At 42.9% G+C, this 19188-nt stretch overlaps 1 protein-coding gene across 3 annotated transcripts in view; it reads right to left on the reverse strand.

Moving 5' to 3' along the window:
* Positions 1 to 1123: 1123 nt before the first annotated feature.
* Positions 1124 to 19188, reverse strand: part of LOC126335468 (serpin B6-like) — a 99664-nt gene continuing 81599 nt past the window's right edge. For 2 of the 3 annotated variants that reach the window (XM_049998781.1, XM_049998780.1), the window contains exons 5-8: positions 12481 to 12695; positions 11829 to 12014; positions 7501 to 7645; positions 1124 to 1347 (exon numbers count right to left, since the gene is read on the reverse strand). In XM_049998781.1, the coding sequence (XP_049854738.1) occupies positions 1208 to 1347; positions 7501 to 7645; positions 11829 to 12014; positions 12481 to 12695 (686 nt within the window). In that variant the 3' untranslated portion in view covers positions 1124 to 1207. Of the gene's footprint in view, positions 1348 to 4827; positions 5021 to 7500; positions 7646 to 11828; positions 12015 to 12480; positions 12696 to 19188 lie in introns of those variants that run through there. The other variant, XM_049998782.1, reaches the window with a different exon arrangement.

The raw sequence follows: 19188 nt of genomic DNA on the forward strand, positions 1-19188 counted from the left end.
AAGCTCTGGAGCACAACGTAAGGAAGAATTTTAGAGGTGAAGCCACCGGAGAGGGAGTTCCGGCGTTGCTCTTGAAAAAGAAAGCAAGACTTGTGCATACAATGTACACAAGGACCAAGAGGCAATAACAGGAATGTAAGGCCAAGAGAGAGGTCCTCACTAGGGCATCGGACAAGGATACAGACTTTCTCCACTAAAGTTCATCCTATTCGTCTAAGAAGTGTGGCGACATTAATGGATACATACAGAAATGGCGTAAACGTCTGGTTGAAAATATATCAGCAATGAAAATCTTGATACCACTGCTGTTTTCTTTGAAACGAAGAAGAATTACAATAATTACCGAACTTAATGAATTCTGCTGACAAATACTATAGACTGTCAGAAAACTAAAGAAAGATGACTGCAATATGTAGTATAAACGTCATTAGTGATCAACTAAAACGATAGTCCGTGGAACATGAAATAGGCGAAATGAGAGAATTCCACTGTATAGGAAGCAAAATATTACGTAACGGACAAAGAGGACGGAAGAAACATGTTTGCACAGACAAAAAAGGGCATCCACAGGCATAAGAAAATAAAGAAATAACAGAATCGAAGCGTTGGAGATGTGACGTTACAAGAGAGTGCTGAGAATTAAGCTGACATGTTAGAAATGAGTGAGGATTAGAGGAAGAAAACTAATTAGAAGGAGAGACATTGTGATGGAACATGTGTTCACGCCTCGGGCAATTACTTCAGTAGTAAGAGGAATGTCTTAGTGGTCGAAAATTGTAAGGGAGTACAGAGATCGGAATACATCCAACCAGCAATTGAGGACGCTGGATGTAAGTGCTACTCTGAGATGAAGAGGATGGCCCGGGAGATCAAGTCGTGGTAGACACATTTAACATGACAGTAAAAATGTGGTATGGCATCTTGCAAGCCGCTTATCAGTTAAATAGTTCCTAAAATATTATTTCAACAGAGAAATTTTACACTGAGCTTGATCAGTTTTCTGTGGAATTGATTACCCACATATATCAGTAGCAAATTTGTAGCGTTCATCTTGGGTATCAAGGGAAATGTAATGAACTTCTGTTCTGCATATCGTTTCTTGTGTGGGAAGAATTATACATCGTGGACAACCAGATATTTATTTTCTATAGCATACATCTTTTTAAAGAGTAATATAAATTACGCAGAAATCTTCATCTGTTAGACATCACGGAGCAGGAGTTGAGTAGCGACCAGCAAACAACACAGTATGTGTCTGCAGGTCCAGTATCAGGAACACGAACGGATGATCTGCCTTGAAAGTTACGGGTGCCTCAGAATATAATACGCCGTAGCGGTCCGCAACAGCTGAAAATAAAAGAGAGGACATGAGAATATGTTAGAAAGTATTATCTTATTTCTAACCTTATGTTTTGATCACGCACTAAAAGTAGGTAAAACCAAAAAACAAGACAAAAATTATTTTGAGAGCGGTTCTGATACAACAGTACGAGCGTCTGAAAAATTCTAGAAACATAATTTTACGAAATCAATAAATCAGATGAGAAAGTCGCTGAGGATTCATAGCCGGCCGCGGTGGTCTCGCGGTTCTAGGCGCGCAGTCCGGAACCATGAGACTGCTGCGGTCGCAGGTTCGAATCCTGCCTCGGGCATGGATGTGTGTGATGTCCTTAGGTTAGTTAGGTTTAATTAGTTCTAAGTTCTAGGGGACTAATGACCACAGCAGTTGAGTCCCATAGTGCTCAGAGCCATTTGAACCATTTTTTTGAGGATTCATAACGCAATGCAAAAAGAAGAAACCAGTTTATATTGCGAGCGTCATTTCCGAATGGAAACACAGTAATTTCATTTTCAATGAGGGAAATGCAAATCTGGGTTCGGTGGTTCAGCTCCTATGACAAACTGACCAAGAAACATTAAAGCGATGATGCGTATTGCCGTTGATACCTGATGTGTCAATTGAAGCTATCAAATCTGTATCGGTCACAGTTCGTTGAAACTGAACAAAAAAAGTACCAGACAAAGACACTCAACTACCCACCTGCACTTATGCAAGGTAAATGTACTATTGATGAGAAAGCTGTTATTCTCCTTATACAACAACATAGAAAAACGATAACAAAATTAATGCTCCGCTACCGAACGTCTGCCGTTAGCAGTTTAGTTTACATTGTCTAACTCGGATGTCAGTAGTCTCTAATAACCTCCCTTTATTTTCCTCATTTTCAGAGAGTCCAAGTCCCCTCTTAAAATTACATTCACGGTCCGATCGACTTTGCCTGTTACCGTATATATCGAGGGTGTACTGAAAAATAATGCCACTGAATTCCTTAAATGGAAACTCTTAAAATAATGCTCGGCATCGCGAAGGAATTGTCGCAGCTCATCACAGCTGCAGTACTGAAAGGGCTCCAGACCGTCCACCAACAACCCTCTCAACCACAACATGAACACTGAAAGTGGAGATCTGATGATATGAACCTGGAACGCAAACAGCATCCATACACATCAAGGAGAGTTCAGACGAATCCATCGTAAAGAGACCATCGAGGTGTCCTCGTGGGAGATACACACTTGAAGTCGGTCACCAAAGTACAAGTCTCCAACTACTGTTGTTATCAAACTGCCGACTCAAGGCTGGTGGTGGTACTGCTGGCCACATACACCGCAGCCTCCAACATCACCAGCTGCACTTACTGGTCCCGGAGACTGTTGAAACAACCGCTATAGCTGTCGAATAACCTTAATAGCGAGACAAAGGCTGTCACGGGTCATATTCGAGAACAACAATTTCGCGACGTTATTATCGACCAGACATGATTTTTATCGTAGGGGATTTCAGTGCCAAAAATGCTGCGTAAACTTTAAAGCTCACAAACGCTAATGGCAGGAGATTATTGAGTGACGTGCGAAAAGCAACTGTTTTTAGTCCCCTTGAGCCAACAGCCGTCTCCAGGACAAGTGGACGTGCTCAGATGTGTGAGTAGTCCAAGGGCTTCACAGTTTATCACAGTGGAAGCAAAGAAAGCCCTCTTAGCTGACTATTTACCTGTAATTTTTCGTCTTGAGGACGGAGCCACCTTCATCCCAGAGAGGAGCACTGACACAAAGCACACCAACTGGGACCTATTTCAAGAACATCTCTCTACGAATCTTGAAATTTTCCGGTCCCAACGATGAAGAAATTGATACAGCACAGCAATGTTTTTCAAGTAGTGTCTTGGACGCCGCCAGGGAGGCCTCACCGTCGAAGGAGGTACAACTACATTCACGTCAGCTACCACCCCGGTCTGGTGCCGCAGTTACCAAAAAGAATAGGATTTGTCGGGAATAGCGGCTTAGTGTGAATGCTGCAACGAAACAACTGCTCAACCGCATCCGCCAAGAATAGCATCAAAATTAGTGACCACAGGAACCAAAGGTTTGGAGCCTCCGCCTTGAAGGAGACACGACACTCCCTCCACAAAAAAATACGGATTCCTCCACCTCATATGGGAAACCCAATGCAAGAACCGATGGCTTGGCGGATGCCTTTGTTAACTATTTCGGGCCAGTAGATTATCCGGTGTACGAAAGTCTGCCAAGATTACTGGAAGCTCACATGGATGAACAAGAATTAGAACCAATTACTACTGAGAAGTCCAAAGCCAGCATCGCTGCCTAGGCTGGAGGAATGGACCTCATCCCCAACACCTTGCTTCTCCACTGGCCACAGCCACCTACTGATCAGTTGGCGACCCTTTTCAATGCATTAATGAGGACTGGCAACTTCCCTGCAACATGGAAGCACGCAGGGATCATAACCATCCCTGTGAAAGTCACCCATTTCCCCCAAAGCTATCGACTGATAAGCCTACGCTCTGGAGTATCAAAGGTGTTCGAGTATCTCTTCCTGTGGAGCTCTCTCGACCATATGGAAGCCGAAAACATTTTACCATATGTCCAGTTCGGATTCCAGAAACGGAATTCTACAATCCACAGGATGCAATGAAGGCCTTCAACCAGCACGAGTCGAGCTGTGCTTCTAAATGTCGCCAGAGTTTATGACACCATGTTGTATGAGGGATTACTGTATGAGTTGGTAACACATGGAGTCTCTGTATAACATGTGAGACTACTGTGCATCTGGGTGCATGTACTTCCCATGTCCGTTCTAACAACCCTACCATAACAAAGATCTAAATCCCACGCTGGTCTCGTTGTAAAATCATGGCTCAATCGTCGAAAATCTAGGTGGTGGTGACTCCAAGCTCGGATGCAAAGAGGCCTAGGTTTTCAGAATGAGATTTTCACTCTGCAGCGGAGTGTGCGCTGATATGAAACTTCCTGGCAGATTAAAACTGTGTGCCCGACCGAGACTCGAAATCGGGACCTTTGCCATTCGCGGGCAAGTGCTATACCAACCGAGATACCGAGGCACGACTCACGCCTGCTACTCACCGCTTTATTTATGCCAGTACCTCGTCTCCTACCTTCCAAACTTCCCGAGTTCGAGTCTCGGTCGGGCACACAGTTTTAATCTTCAGGAAGGTTCATATCAGCGCACACTCCGCTGCAGAGTGAAAATCTCATTCTGCAAACATCCCCCAGGCTGTGGCTAAGCCATGTCTCCGCAGGGCGGTAGCTCAGTTGGTAGAGCACTTGTCCACGAAAGGCAAAGGTCCAGAGTTCGAGTCTCGGTCGGGCACACAGTTTTAATCTGCCAGGAAGTTTCAGGCCTAGGTTTTATTCTGCTATATTGAAAGGCTTTATACATGTATTTCACAAACCATTCTTGAGGATTACACTTTTGCAGGACAATGGTGATGTAAAAAAGTAATGAGCACTCCGAATTTAAGTTACACTTCCTTTTAATTGCTTTTATTGCAATATCACGTAACACAAAACATCACTTCACAATACACTTCACAATACTTGAAAACATCTTCCTCACTATTAAAGTTCACATTTTATAAGCTGACTACTATACGCGCCGCCTTTCCAGCAAGAGTCCAAGACTTGACTTCCTCAAGGGCCGACTCTGAAAAATTATACAAGACTGTGCTTAAACTGACACACAATAATTTTAGCGCAACGCAATCTGACTTTTAATAATCCCTACAAAAGAATGGCCCTGACTAACATTAACCTATACCATTCACAAATCACTTACCTCACCAAAAATATTCGTTACTCGAACTACTGCAATACAGCTAGCGCCACTACTGCCAGCTAAATAAAAGATTCAAGCTACGGAAGGTACTAACTACTGATAGGCACAGTTAGCAAATGAAAGATTTTGATAGATAACAAACAATGTATTTACCTTAATAGTCATAATATATAAAGCAGTTCAAGACATCCAGTCTTACAAATTTCAAAACTCCGCCATCTCTCTCCCCACGTCCACCACTGCTGGCGGCTCACCTCCAACTGCGCAACGCTACGCGCTGTTAGCATCCAGCTGCCGCTGCCCAACACTACAACGGCAGACAACAATGCAAACCAGCCACAGACTGCACATGGCACAGCCAGTGATTTTTCATACAGAGCGCTATGTGGCGTTACCAATAAAAAAAAACCTAAACAGCCTACTTACAATCATTGCAACATAAACATATCAATGTATCAAAGTACCTCTACATTAATGAAATCAAATCTGAATGTTGTCTCAGAAATATGTCAACTACTTTACAGAAACACAGTAGAATATTGCTGGTATCGAGAGATTGAGTTGAGATGCCGTAATGGTTACGTAGTTCAAGTACCATTACACCGTGCTGCTGAGGGAGTGTTATCACGTTTTCCCATCGCCTCTGGCTTATCACAAGGGTCGGTGCTTGGCCCGATCCTATATAAGTTGTATACAGTTCAAATGGTTCAAATGGCTCTGAGAACTATGGGACTTAACATCTTAGGTCATCAGTCCCCTAGAACTTAGAACTACTTAAACCTAACTAACCTAAGGACATCACACACATCCATGCCCGAGGCAGGATTCGAACCTGCGACCATAGCAGTCGCGCTGTTCCAAACTGCAGCGCCTAGAACCGCTAGACCACCGCGGCCGGCGTTGTATACAGTACACATCTCCAAAACACCATGGATGAAGCTGACGTTACATAGTGATGACACTGCCTTGTGCTCCAAGAGACTTAGTGCATGGATATTACAGCGGAGACTTCAAACAGCGATAAATCAACTTGGTGCCCAGACGATAAAATGGCGGCTAGCTTTCAACCCACACGAGACACAGGGAAAGAGGGCAATGGCAGCAACTGCGCCACCCGTCATCGTTAGAGGAACAGCCGAAAACTGGGCGTCACCAACTTGATATCTTGGCGTCATGCTGGACAGATGTGATGCCAACGCACAGAAGTAGTACGTGGCGGGTCCCATGGGCGACTGAGGGACGTATGTCCAGTTCTCAACACCCGCACCAGTCATGCTGTCCCCTCTCCTTGACTATGCAGAAGTTGCTTTTTGCCAACTCTGCTGAGACCCACACGCGATGGCTGCAACGAACTCAGACCAGGGCTCTGTCACTGGCTCTCCGTCTTACTGGAAACTACCCACCGCGGGAACTGCACGTACTGGCCGATGTACAGCTATATTTAAAAACTGCAAGGAAAGTGTACAGCAGGGTGTTAGCTCTTACATGTAAATATCAGAAACCTAAACCACACAGACGAGGACCCGCCCACCATGCTGTGTCCACACTACATCCGCTTCTAATCTGCTGCGATAAATAAGAAAAAAATTAACATTTAAAATTAAATCTAACAAAAGCACTACCTAGGTAGCAGCACGAGATTTCACTAAATTTGCTGTAAGTGATAGCAACGATACAAAAGGATCAGACATGAAACAACGGAAGAAGACAGAAAGTAAGACACAAATTGTTAAAACTCCATCTTAAATTGCAAGTTAAGCATTTCTAGTACTGAAGCTCACTTCGTCGTTGTCCAAAATCATTTTGTTTTACGAGTGAAAACGGCAAAAATCCTCTTGACACGCCATTAGGTGCTTGACATTGGATTGGGCTAACGATTACTATACGGACTATTTATTGTTGTGCTAACAGCGACGTTAGGAGGATTTTCTAACTTCGTGGGGTTGTTCTCCCACTATCCAATTCCCTCCCTCACACCGAGCCAGCTAGTTCTGGTTTAGTGGTGGTTAGTGTTTAACGTCCCGTCGACAACGAGGTCATTAGAGACGGAGCGCAAGCTCGGGTTAGGGAAGGATTGGGAAGGAAATCGGCCGTGCCCTTTCAAAGGAACCATCCCGGCATTTGGCTGAAACGATTTAGGGAAATCACGGTAAACCTAAATCAGGATGGCCGGAGACGGGATGGAACCGTCGTCCCCCGAATGCAGTTCTGGTTTACTGGGAACTCTAACTTCTTCCGTGGTTGTTTTATTGTGTGTTAACAAACGCTGAGCACGTTGGTATGCAGAAACGAAACAAATGTGTATAGAAGTAACGCTGCTCGTGGGGATTCGTCGTTGAAACACTTACCAAAGAATGTTGCTGCTGCTGCTTCTGTGCCTTCTTCATTGACTTCTATGAAAGCCTTGTGCAGAACTTTGGTAACTACTAATGGCCCGTCACTAATACCAGTCAAATTTGCTGTGCTGCCATCGAACATATCACTCATGCCAAGCTGAAATTCAAATAAGGGAAACGGTATTAGCGAATTTTCCACTACGTGTAACACTTATAAAATACGGCCCCATTCACGTTTGTAATAGTGAGCAACAGTCAAACAAGAATAGAGAGGCACTAAATTGCTTCGGAATTATGCTATCTGTAACATTGCAAGCTAGTCAGCAGCAGTGTGAACAGACAACCATAAATCACATCATTTATTTAACAATGCCATTCAAGCCATCAAGGGATCATACAAATATATCAAGATTCGATGTCGTGTAAATCGAATTAGCAGTTAACAGTGACCGATCTTATTATGAAAATACTACACTGACTCAAAAAGTGAGATTGCTCACATATTAAGGTGACAAATGTCATGGAGTATTAGTGCAGGGGCGTTCGTCGATCTTAAAACGTGACTAGTTTCATATAAAGCTTAGGGCCTATGGAAGAGCAAATAACTATATATGCGTTCTTATACTCCGCTAGAAACAAATAAAGGCGCAGTTCCTTCGTTTTTAGCACTTAAGAAATGGGTATCTAAATTCAAATGTGCTCGATAATCTTCCTGAGGTTCGTCCAAAACTACAAGCTCAGATGAAGATATCGAGCAAGTTTAGAATAAAGTGTTTATACACTCCTGGAAATTGAAATAAGAACACCGTGAATTCATTGTCCCAGGAAGGGGAAACTTTATTGACACATTCCTGGGGTCAGATACATCACATGATCACACTGACAGAACCACAGGCACATAGACACAGGCAACAGACCATGCACAATGTCGGCACAAGTACAGTGTATATCCACCTTTCGCAGCAATGCAGGCTGCTATTCTCCCATGGAGACGATCCTAGAGATGATGGATGTAGTCCTGTGGAACGGCTTGCCATGCCATTTCCACCTGGCGCCTCAGTTGGACCAGCGTTCGTGCTGCACGTGCAGACCGCGTGAGACGACGCTTCATCCAGTCCCAAACATGCTCAATGGGGGACAGATCCGGAGATCTTGCTGGCCAGGGTAGTTGACTTACACCTTCTAGAGCACGTTGGGTAGCACGGGATACATGCGGACGTGCATTGTCCTGTTGGAACAGCAAGTTCCCTTGCCGGTCTAGGAATGGTAGAACGATGGGTTCGATGACGGTTTGGATGTACCGTGCACTATTCAGTGTCCCCTCGACGATCACCAGAGGTGTACGGCCAGTGTAGGAGATCGCTCCCCACACCATGATGTCGGGTGTTGGCCCTGTGTGCCTCGGTCGTATGCAGTCCTGATTGTGGCGCTCACCTGCACAGCGCCAAACACGCATACGACCATCATTGGCACCAAGGCAGAAGCGACTCTCATCGCTTAAGACGACACGTCTCCATTCGTCCCTCCATTCACGCTTGTCGCGACACCACTGGAGGCGGGCTGCACGATGTTGGGGCGTGAGCGGAAGACGGCCTAACGGTGTGCGGGACCGTAGCCCAGCTTCATGGAGACGGTTGCGAATGGTCCTCGCCGATACCCCAGGAGCAACAGTGTCCCTAATTTGCTGGGAAGTGGCGGTGCGGTCCCCTACGGCACTGCGTAGGATCCTACGGTCTTGGCGTGCATCCGTGCGTCGCTGCGGTCCGGTCCCAGGTCGACGGGCACGTGCACCTTCCGCCGACCACTGGCGACAACATCGATGTACTGTGGAGACCTCACGCCCCACGTGTTGAGCAATTCGGCGGTACGTCCACCCGGCCTCCCGCATGCCCACTATACGCCCTCGCTGAGTCCGTCAACTGCACATACGGTTCACGTCCACGCTGTCGCGGCATGCTACCAGTGTTAAAGACTGCGATGGAGCTCCGTATGCCACGGCAAACTGGCTGACACTGACGGCGGCGGTGCACAAATGCTGCGCAGCTAGCGCCATTCGACGGCCAACACCGCGGTTCCTGGTGTGTTCGCTGTGCCGTGCGTGTGATCATTGCTTGTACAGCCCTCTCGCAGTGTCCGGAGCAAGTATGGTGGGTCTGACACACCGATGTAAATGAGTTCTTTTTTCCATTTCCAGGAGTGTATAAAACTTCCCGGCAGCGTGCCGGACTGAGACTCGAACTCGGAATTCTTGCCTTTCGTGGTCATGTTCTCCCAAGCACCATTCACGCCATTTTTTCCGTCAGCACCTCATTTCCATTCATTCTGGAATTATGTTTATACTACACAGTGTGTCAGATAGTTGATGCTATCAAAACAAAAGAGAAATGTTCAAATGTGTGTGAAATCTTATGGGACTTAACTGCTAAGGGCATAAGTCCCTAAGCTTACACACTACTTAACCTAAATTATCCTAAGGACGAACAGACACACCCATGCCCGAGGGAGGACTCGAACCTCCGCCGAGACCAGCCGCACAGTCCATGACTGCAGCGCCTCAAGACCGCTCGGCTAATCCCGAGCGGCTTGATGCTATCCATTACTACCATTACTACCACAACGGACTATTTTCTAACGACTGCAACTATTAATTAAAAGGTGGGAAAATGTGTTCTGCGTCAAGTTTTTGCTTCATCCTATACACGTTTCGATAATTAAGAAACATTATCATCAAGTGGAAGGGATCGTTTTCATAGGTTTTAATAGCAGTAATCATTGGCGATTTCTAGCAGTGGCTCAGCAGTTCGTTAGCAGCTTGCGCTGTTAACAATTAAATTATTAGTAAATAGCCATAGAATTAACAGATGTCACTTAACTACTTATTTAAAGTTATAAACGTTACGTGCACTGTAAGAACAGTAAATGTATTTCATTTTGAAGATGAAAATCGTAAAAGATTCTTACTCTATGTCAGTCACAAAATATTGTGGTTGTGTAGCAAATTAGTTACATCATTTTCACCAAGGAGTTTGCAACAAATAGGTGGTGATTTAACCGAAAAATTTACGTTATAACGATATGTTTACGTAATGTGTATACATAAACATACAGTTATAAATGTCTCCGTTCGTAGTCGCTAATTATAACAGTATGTTTACTTTTGTGCTATAACATATAGCTATAATCAGCTGTGGAAATATATTTGCGAACGTCGACCGTGTTTCTTGTTGGATCATCTGATCAGTCGGAAGTTGCATTGCAGAGGAGAGTAAATGTCTATTCAAAATTATAATGATTTTTGGATAGCTCAACATGAATTTCCTAAGGGACCGTAGGTTGTCATGCATTTACCAGTAGAATATGGCGCGAAGAAAATATTTCGCCGCATACAACTTCCGTCCGATTTCGACTAAAGAATTCGTGACTGTGAACTCTCTATTTGGCAGAAACATAAAGAAAATGAAATAACTTCATGAAGGAGTGAGACATAGATTCTATATTAAATAAATAGTCCATAGACCAGTTCCATTTAACTCTGAATTTATGGCAATTAATAGATGAACTTACACTGCAATGGACATTTAACATGGATGCCGTTTTGACTGGCACTTCTCTTCTCGTAATGAAAATAATTCCTTTGACGTTTTCACATACACGTCACACAATAAATCTACTGCTATGCAGTGTTGCACTTTTACTTTACACTAAAATAATATTATTTTAACGATAATAATACGGCGGCAAGACATGAGCGTCCGACACAAGTTACAGGAAACAAGAGAAGAATGAGTAAATGTTCATCGAGAATATCTCGTACATACAAAAAAAAAGTGTAAAAGTGTTCTTCTTCTGTCCTCTTTTCGCGCCGCGGTTTTCAGAGTCAGTAACTCAGTGCATCTCTGACGGCGCTTCGACAATAAACACGTTATGTCGCGGGTCGTTCACCTTTTACATTCTCGCAACATTATTTGCTAACTGTAGCTGTTGCCGAGCGAGTGCTCGATTAGTGAATGATTTAAAATGATAAGGCAATTACATAATGTTACATCGTTGCAAATACGCTCGTACCAAGTCGAAAATTTTTTCATTCAGAAGTCTGCTGCCCCTCATAAGTGCGTATTCAAAAAAGGCATTTTTGCGTGTCGAGCCGTACTCGAGCGTTTCTGCTTCTATTAACGTATGTTGTCAATCTTATCAGTTTTTGACCTTAATTATGGGCACCCTACATATCTGATGAGAAAATTCTCTTAGAAGGTTACAGATGAGTTTTGGAGTAATTTTGATTACCTAATGCATCTCAGTACATAACTATTACTGCTTTAAATATTTGTTTTTTCACTTACTGTTTTTAATGTTGCTTTAAGGTCCACTGTGTACTCCAGTTTGAATTTTGGTAAATAGAGATACACTTTCCGTTCGCCCATTACTGACAGAATGTCCTGAAGATTTATGTTGGCAAGTTTCTTCTCAAGATTCGAAAGTCCATTCTGCTCTTTGGGCAGTATTATCATCATACCGAGTTTTTTCCCCTGTTGCATGAAAAAGAAATGCAATGAATAGCTTATGTTACGTTAAATGGCTCTAAAACATTGTGCATCGTGTAAAATTAACTACTGCACACAACACACAGAAACGTGTGTATCCTCCAGAGAACAAACTATCTGCAAAGCATCGGAGGGAAAAGTTAAAAACTTTTTAAATGAGATAAATTTTTCACCTTTGTAGTCTGTAATAATGCAACGCTACTGAAACAAAGTATATTTCTGAAATAGCGATTTTCTCATCCTACTTCCACACACTGAAGAATCACAATAACAGATGGGAACTCATGGAATAACTGTTAGTTGTTATTATATAAAATTCTGAACCTTTAATCTTTAGGAATACTTTACACTTATGTGTATTTCTTGTATTATAATTTCTCACTCGTTTATACAGCTACATATCTTGTCTTCAAATTGCACAATTATTGTAGGTTCATAATTAGTAACATACCCTGTATGGAAGAAGCACAACCTGAGATTCCAATTCACTTATCTCTGTGTATTTGAACCCCTCTTCAATGTACATCATATCCACATTTTGTGTTGATCCTGAGGCTAGATGAAACGATGTTGGTAACGTAAATGCTACATCAAACTGCTGTAGCCAATCAGCATTGAGGTAGATGGCATTCACCAGTACCATCTTGGTTAAATCATTCAGGACACCTGAAAGAAATAATTTGCCTTCTTATGGATATGATGCTTTGATGCCTACTAACCTTACAAATTTATTTCTGTTGCTCCATGAGTCAGGAGAACGCCAGTACCCAACAGAGCACCGTTGAAAATACATAATGCTTATGTACATAAGTGGAAAAAAGGGCTCGTAAAAAGGTCCAGTAACGTTATTCAGGACATAATTACCTACAATGTCAACGATAATTTAAGTGATATGTTTACGGTTTACCTTTGCAATTCGGCAGGTTCTTTGTCTCATATTACTACAACAAAAAAACTGTTTCCGCGTCCAGATGACTTTTATGGCAATGTCAGTAGCCCAAACAAATTGCAAAAATGAATGTGTGTGTGTTCCGGATCTCTTCCTAAACCAATGTGCCGATTTCAACCAAACTTAATCCACATATGTACCTTACTGTGAAGCGACAATCGCTTTGGGAGTAAGAACCACCTATCAAGGGGGGGGGGGGGGGGGGGGCAGTGAAAATGAAGCCTAGCTCGCGACGAGTGAAGCCCCAGACATTATCTGTCTAGTATTTGTGAACAAAAGTACTTAGCAACATACAACCAACTTTATACATAATTTCGAACTTCAACGAAATTTTTTCTCGCTGACAATCTCTACAAAATGTAAAAACCATTATTGCTTATTACGTTTCCGCTGTTAATGGTTAAGTACCGCACGAGGCATGACGCTATAATTTATTACTTATTTACAACTACCTTTTATCGCGACGCATTGTACAGACAGTATGTACGTCACTGATTGTAAGTGCAACATTGTATGACTGTACGACATAATAATTCCGGAGATATGACATCATGTGATAAGTGAAGAACTGCCACATCATGCACGACGTTTAAATTTATTACATCTTTGCTGCTACCTCTATTCGCAGTAAATTTTACACATAGTAACAGCATATTCCGCTAAATGCACCTACGAAGTTATATCATTGTACGATACGTAGTTCAGAAGACATGACGTCATAAACCTTAAGCTCAGGGCCACACGCTGCATGGTACGTGCTTGGGCGCACAGTTGTAATACATAAACACCTGGGTACCACCAGGTTCCTCCGTTAGTACTTCATAAAAGTTGATTTATCGTGAACAGTATATTTACGGACCCAGTGATTTCTGTCAACCAGCCACACAATCAAATGGCGAGATGCGTCCTCGTCAGACCAAAAAATTTCTTGTGGTAAACACATTGGACTCGCATTTGTTAGAAGTGGAAGTCAAATCTCCATCTGGCCGTCCTGATTATGGATTCATCTTCCGATGTTATTGCACTGAGGACGTTCTTACTACAGTTCCTCATTCCAACCACAGTATGAATGCCAAATTAACATATAATAAAGTAAGTGTCGGCGGAATAGAGGGTCATCCGACCAAGCCTGTACCTCCACGTACAGCGCAGAAATTCATTCGCTGGTCTATTTTCCTCTCGCAGTACCGCTACGATATCTTGTATCGGTCCACTGCTAAGCACGGAAACGCCGATGCGTTGTCCCGCTTGCCTGTTGCTGAGGATAGGGCATTCGATACCTCCGAACTTGCTTGCATGTTCATTGATGCGGAAACCGATGAAGTGGTCGAATCGTTTCCGATTGATTTTAGTCGTGTAGCTACACCCACAGCTGCCGACCCTGTCCTTGCTCCCGTTCTGCGTTTTGTTGCTACGCAATGGCCCTTGTCAAAGTCACGGATCGGGAACCCGTTGGTTCGTCGATTTTTTTGGTCAGAAGGAGAGGCTTTTTGTACGACGTGGTGTTTTGCTGTTGCGTTCTGATAATGATCAGTCCAGGATCGTGGTACCACGTTCGTTACGGTCCTCTGTCTTACAGCTTCTCCACCAAGGACATTGGGGTGCTCCCCAGCACTGTACTTGGTTCGGAATCGATGCCGCGATTACGGAAATGTGCTCTTCTTGCATGGTGTGTGCAGAACAACAATAAGCACCACCGCGGAAATTCTTTGCATGGCCAAAAGCCACTTCCCCTTGGCAACGCTTACACGTCGATTTTGCTGGTCCATTCTGGAATACTCGATGGTTGGTTGTGGTAGATTCATTCAGTAATGTTCCCCGTAGAGATTCTCTCCGTCGGTCTCAAAACGCTCCAAAACTTCAGATGAAATGGCCATTCTTTGAATCTTGTGGTGCGCTGTGAGCATTCGTGGAACCCATCGTGAGCACCTCTTTCAGTATCCAACAGTCTCGATCATTGCAGATCCACTTCCAGTGCTGACCGACAAGCTACATCCATTTGAGCCTGCATACTGTATTCATCTCTTGGTCTCCCTCTTCAATGTTTATCCTCCACACTTCCCTTCTGTTCTAAATAGATGATCCCTTGATGTCTTACAAAGTATTCCATCACACAATCCCTTCTTTTGCTGAAGCTGGGCTACAAATTCCTTTTCTCCCCAATTCTGTTCACCCCAGTTCTATTCAGTACCTCCACGTTACATAAATAATCTACCACGTAATCTTCAACATTCTACTGTAGCACAAAATTTCAAAAGCTATTCTCTTCTGGTCTGAACTGTATATCGTCCACGTTTCACTTCCACACAAAACTACTCTCCAGACGGATACCTTCAAGAAAAACTGTCTAATATATAAATTCATATTAGATAGCTTACTCCACTTTTTCAAGAATATTTTTCTTGCTATTGTCAGTCTCCATTTTATATGGTCTTTGCTTCGACTACTATCAGTTATTTTTCTTGCCAAATAACAAAACTCATCAATTGCTTTTAGTGTCTTATTTCCTAATCTAATTCACCCAGCTCACTCGGCTACATGCCGTTATCTTTAATTTGCTTTGCCTCATGTGCATCTTCTGTACTCCTTTCAAAACATTGTCCATTCCGTTCAGCTGCACTTCGATGTCCTTTGCTGTCTCCGACAGAATTACGATATTATTTGCAAACATCAAAATGTTTATTCTTTCACCTTGAATTTTACTTCCTTGTCTATATTTTTCTTTGGTTTTCTTTACTGCTTGCTCAGTGTACAGACTGAATAACATTGGGGATAAGCTACAACCCTGTCTCATTTCTCTCTCAACCACTGCTTCCCTTTCATGGCCTTTAACTCTTATAATTGACGTTTGATTTCTTAACACGTTGTAATGATATAACAAACAACTACTGCGTTACTTGTAATTGACACTGTTGTCCTTGAAACTAATAGAATCGAGTGAGCGCTCTAAGTTAAGAGCTAGCTTATGTGTAGCTTACCGAGCAACCGCTAGTGTGTTTATTAATTCATAGTAATCATTACTACTAACGAGATGCCTGGTGATACCCGTGTCATGATGTGACTGTGGTTTCTCATTATTACCCTAAGGGCTGTCAATTCGAGTAAATACGTAGGAATTACAATTACGAGCAGCTGAAATTCGAAAGACCACATGGATAATATTGTGGGAAAGGCGAAACAAAGACTGCGCTTTGTTGGCAGAACACTTACAAGATGCGACATACTCACTAAAGAGACAGCCTACATTACACTTGTCCGTCCTCCGCTGGAATACTGCTGTGCGGTATGGGATCCTTATCAGGTAGAATTGACGGAGGACATCGAAAAAGTGCAAAGAAGGGCAGATCGTTTCGTGTTATCGCGCGATAGAGTTGAGAGTGTCACTGATATGATTCGCGAGTTGGGGTGGTAGTCACTGAAACAGAGGAGGTTTTTTTCCGGCAAGATCTATTTACGATATTTCAATCACCAACTTTCCCTTCCGAATGCGAAAATATTTTGTTGTCATCCACTTCTGTAGGGAGAAATGATCATCACAAAAAAAAAAAAGGGAAATCAGAGCTTGAACGGAAAGATTTAGGTGTTCCTTTTTCCCACGCGCCATTCGAGGGTGGAATGGTTTTTTTTTTATTATTTCGTTTGGCATAAAGGACACATTACTCGAATTAAACAGCAATGATGTTACTGGTAACACAATATGCACATACTACAAATAAAATAGATTACATTCATTTATGGCAATAAAAGTCTTAGATTAGATCGATAAATCATTAATATTCATATGGATAAAAACACTAGGATGAGTTACATGTAAAAGAGAAAAAGTGGTTTTTATAAACAGTAATACTGACAAACAGAGTTTCAAGTTGTAATAAAAACTATAGGTTAATATCTAAAGTATCCAGCCAGGAGATTGCTTCCTCAGAGACCTCATGTATGCTGGTCAGAGTTCCAGCATATTTCCGTAGGGGACACTCGGTGACTGTGTGGTGTATTGTTTGTCGTTGGTGTCCGCAGTCACACTTGGCGCTTTCAGCGATTCCCCACTTATGCTTCAAGTCCTGGCATCTTCCGTGCTTGCTGCGTATGCGATTTAGAGTGGTCCACGACCTCCTAGGTAAGTGGAATCCAGGAGGGACTCGTGTAGGATCAGCAATGAGACCTGCAGAATTGGGATTGGCTGCGAACCATTCTTCCCGCCATGCTGTTTCTGGTTGGAATCCATCAGAAGTAAGCCTTTTTCCAAGTCTCCAGGAGGGTTTCCTGGACTTAAGACGTTGCCTTTGAGTGGAATCACAGTCCTGGTGTAGCGGTAACTCGGGATTCTTGGAGCATTTCTCCCATTCCCTTTTCAACGCTGCTTGATGTCGTAACTTCGGTGGTGCAATATTAGACAGAACAGGTAGCCATTCTGTGGGTGTGGATTTTATTGTCCCGGATACGCTTCTCATGGCTACATTCAGCTGCGTGTCTACCATGGCTGTGTGAGCGCTGTTCAGCCATACTGGGCTGCAATATTCCCCAACTGAATATACAAGTGAGAGGGCAGTTGTTTTGAGTACTGATGCCTTAGCTCCCCAGCTTGTTCCGGAGAGTTTGTGTAATATATTGTTTCTGGTTCTCATTTTTAAAGCTGTTTCAGTTAGGTGTTTTCTATATGTTAGCGAACGATCCAAGGTCACGCCGAGATATTTTGGGAATGGGTTATATAAGAGCAACTGATTTCTAAAGGAAATTTGCGGTTTATAACGAGCATGCCTATTACTCAGATGGAAGGTGGAGGATTCAGTTTTATTTGTTTACTTTGAGTCGCCATCGATTAAAAAATTCATCTAGAATTCACAGATCCTCAGTGAGAGTCGTTTCTGAAGTTGTAAAATCGTTAGCCCGCGTCACCAAGGCTATGTCATCAGCATAGATAAATGTTCTTGCTTTCGTTTCTGGCAAGTCAGCGACATATAAATTGAAAAGTAGGGGGGCCAATACTGATCCTTGTGGTAGTCCGTCATTTAAATTGTATCTCTTGCTTACTTGACCTTTTAGGTGAACTTGGAATTTTCTGTTGGACAGCATGTTATTGAGTAGTTGTGCAATTCTTTTACATGGAATTATTCTTAAGAACTTAAGAAGCATGCCTTTCCGCCACACTGTGTCATATGCTGATGTTAGGTCAATAAACATGGCCATTGTTTTCTTCAGGTCTTCGAAGCCCTTCTCTATGTGTGTTGCCAACGCTAGCACTTGATCGCTACAACTGGGGTCTCGTCTGAAGCCAGCCTGTTCTACAGGAATGTGTCTCAGGATAGTTGGTGCAATTCTATTATAGAGTACTCTCTCCAGCAGTTTATAGCAGACACTTAAAAGTGCAATGGGTCTATAGTCTTCAGGATTGTTACCAGATTTTGACGGTTTCAGGATGGCAATTATTTTAGTTTTCTTAAAAAGATTTGGCAGTCTTCCTGTTGCGAGAATTTCATTAAACAGTGCAGTTAGCCACTGCACTGCACCTTGGCCAGCATGTTTAAGGAACTCCGGGTATATACCATCACAACCAGCCGCTTTACCAGATTTCAGAGTATCTAGGGCTGAAACAACTTCGGCTGAAGAGATTATCTGTGCAAATTCGGAAGGCTGTGCTTGAGACATTTTAGACTTTAGCTCATGTTTTATTTCTTTGGCTTTCTGTTTGTTGTTGTTGCTTGGTGTTCTTGTTATATTAACAATCCTGGCTGCTATTTTGTTAGGATTTATTTTGTCTGATAAGATATCAACTTTTGTGGCACTGCCAAGCTTTCGTAATAAATTCCAAGCTTTCTTGCTCGAGTTTTGGAAAGACATGTTTTCAGTTAGTTCCATCCATTTCTTTTGCCTAGCTGAATCTAGGGCCGAAATCAATTCATCTTTTACCTTGGTGTCTCGAGTCGTTTTAAATTCGTCATAAAACTCATGACATCTAGTGCTCCATCCAGGGATGTAGTTCTCACTGTACCCTCTTGGAATATGTTTTCTGGCAATGGAATGAATTAGTCTAACAAAGCGGTGATAGTGCCTAACTTTAGGTGGAATAAACTGAATAATATGATCAACTTCTTCAGAGAATTTAACCCACTTGGCTTTTTGGAAGTTCCATCGTGGCTTTGGTATAGACTTCACAACTGGGATTTCGAGTCCAATTTTCACCAGTACAGGTCGGTGTTGGCTTCTAGGGAA

Source organism: Schistocerca gregaria, chromosome 2, assembly GCF_023897955.1.
Source record: "Schistocerca gregaria isolate iqSchGreg1 chromosome 2, iqSchGreg1.2, whole genome shotgun sequence".
Lineage (NCBI taxonomy): Eukaryota > Metazoa > Arthropoda > Insecta > Orthoptera > Acrididae > Schistocerca > Schistocerca gregaria.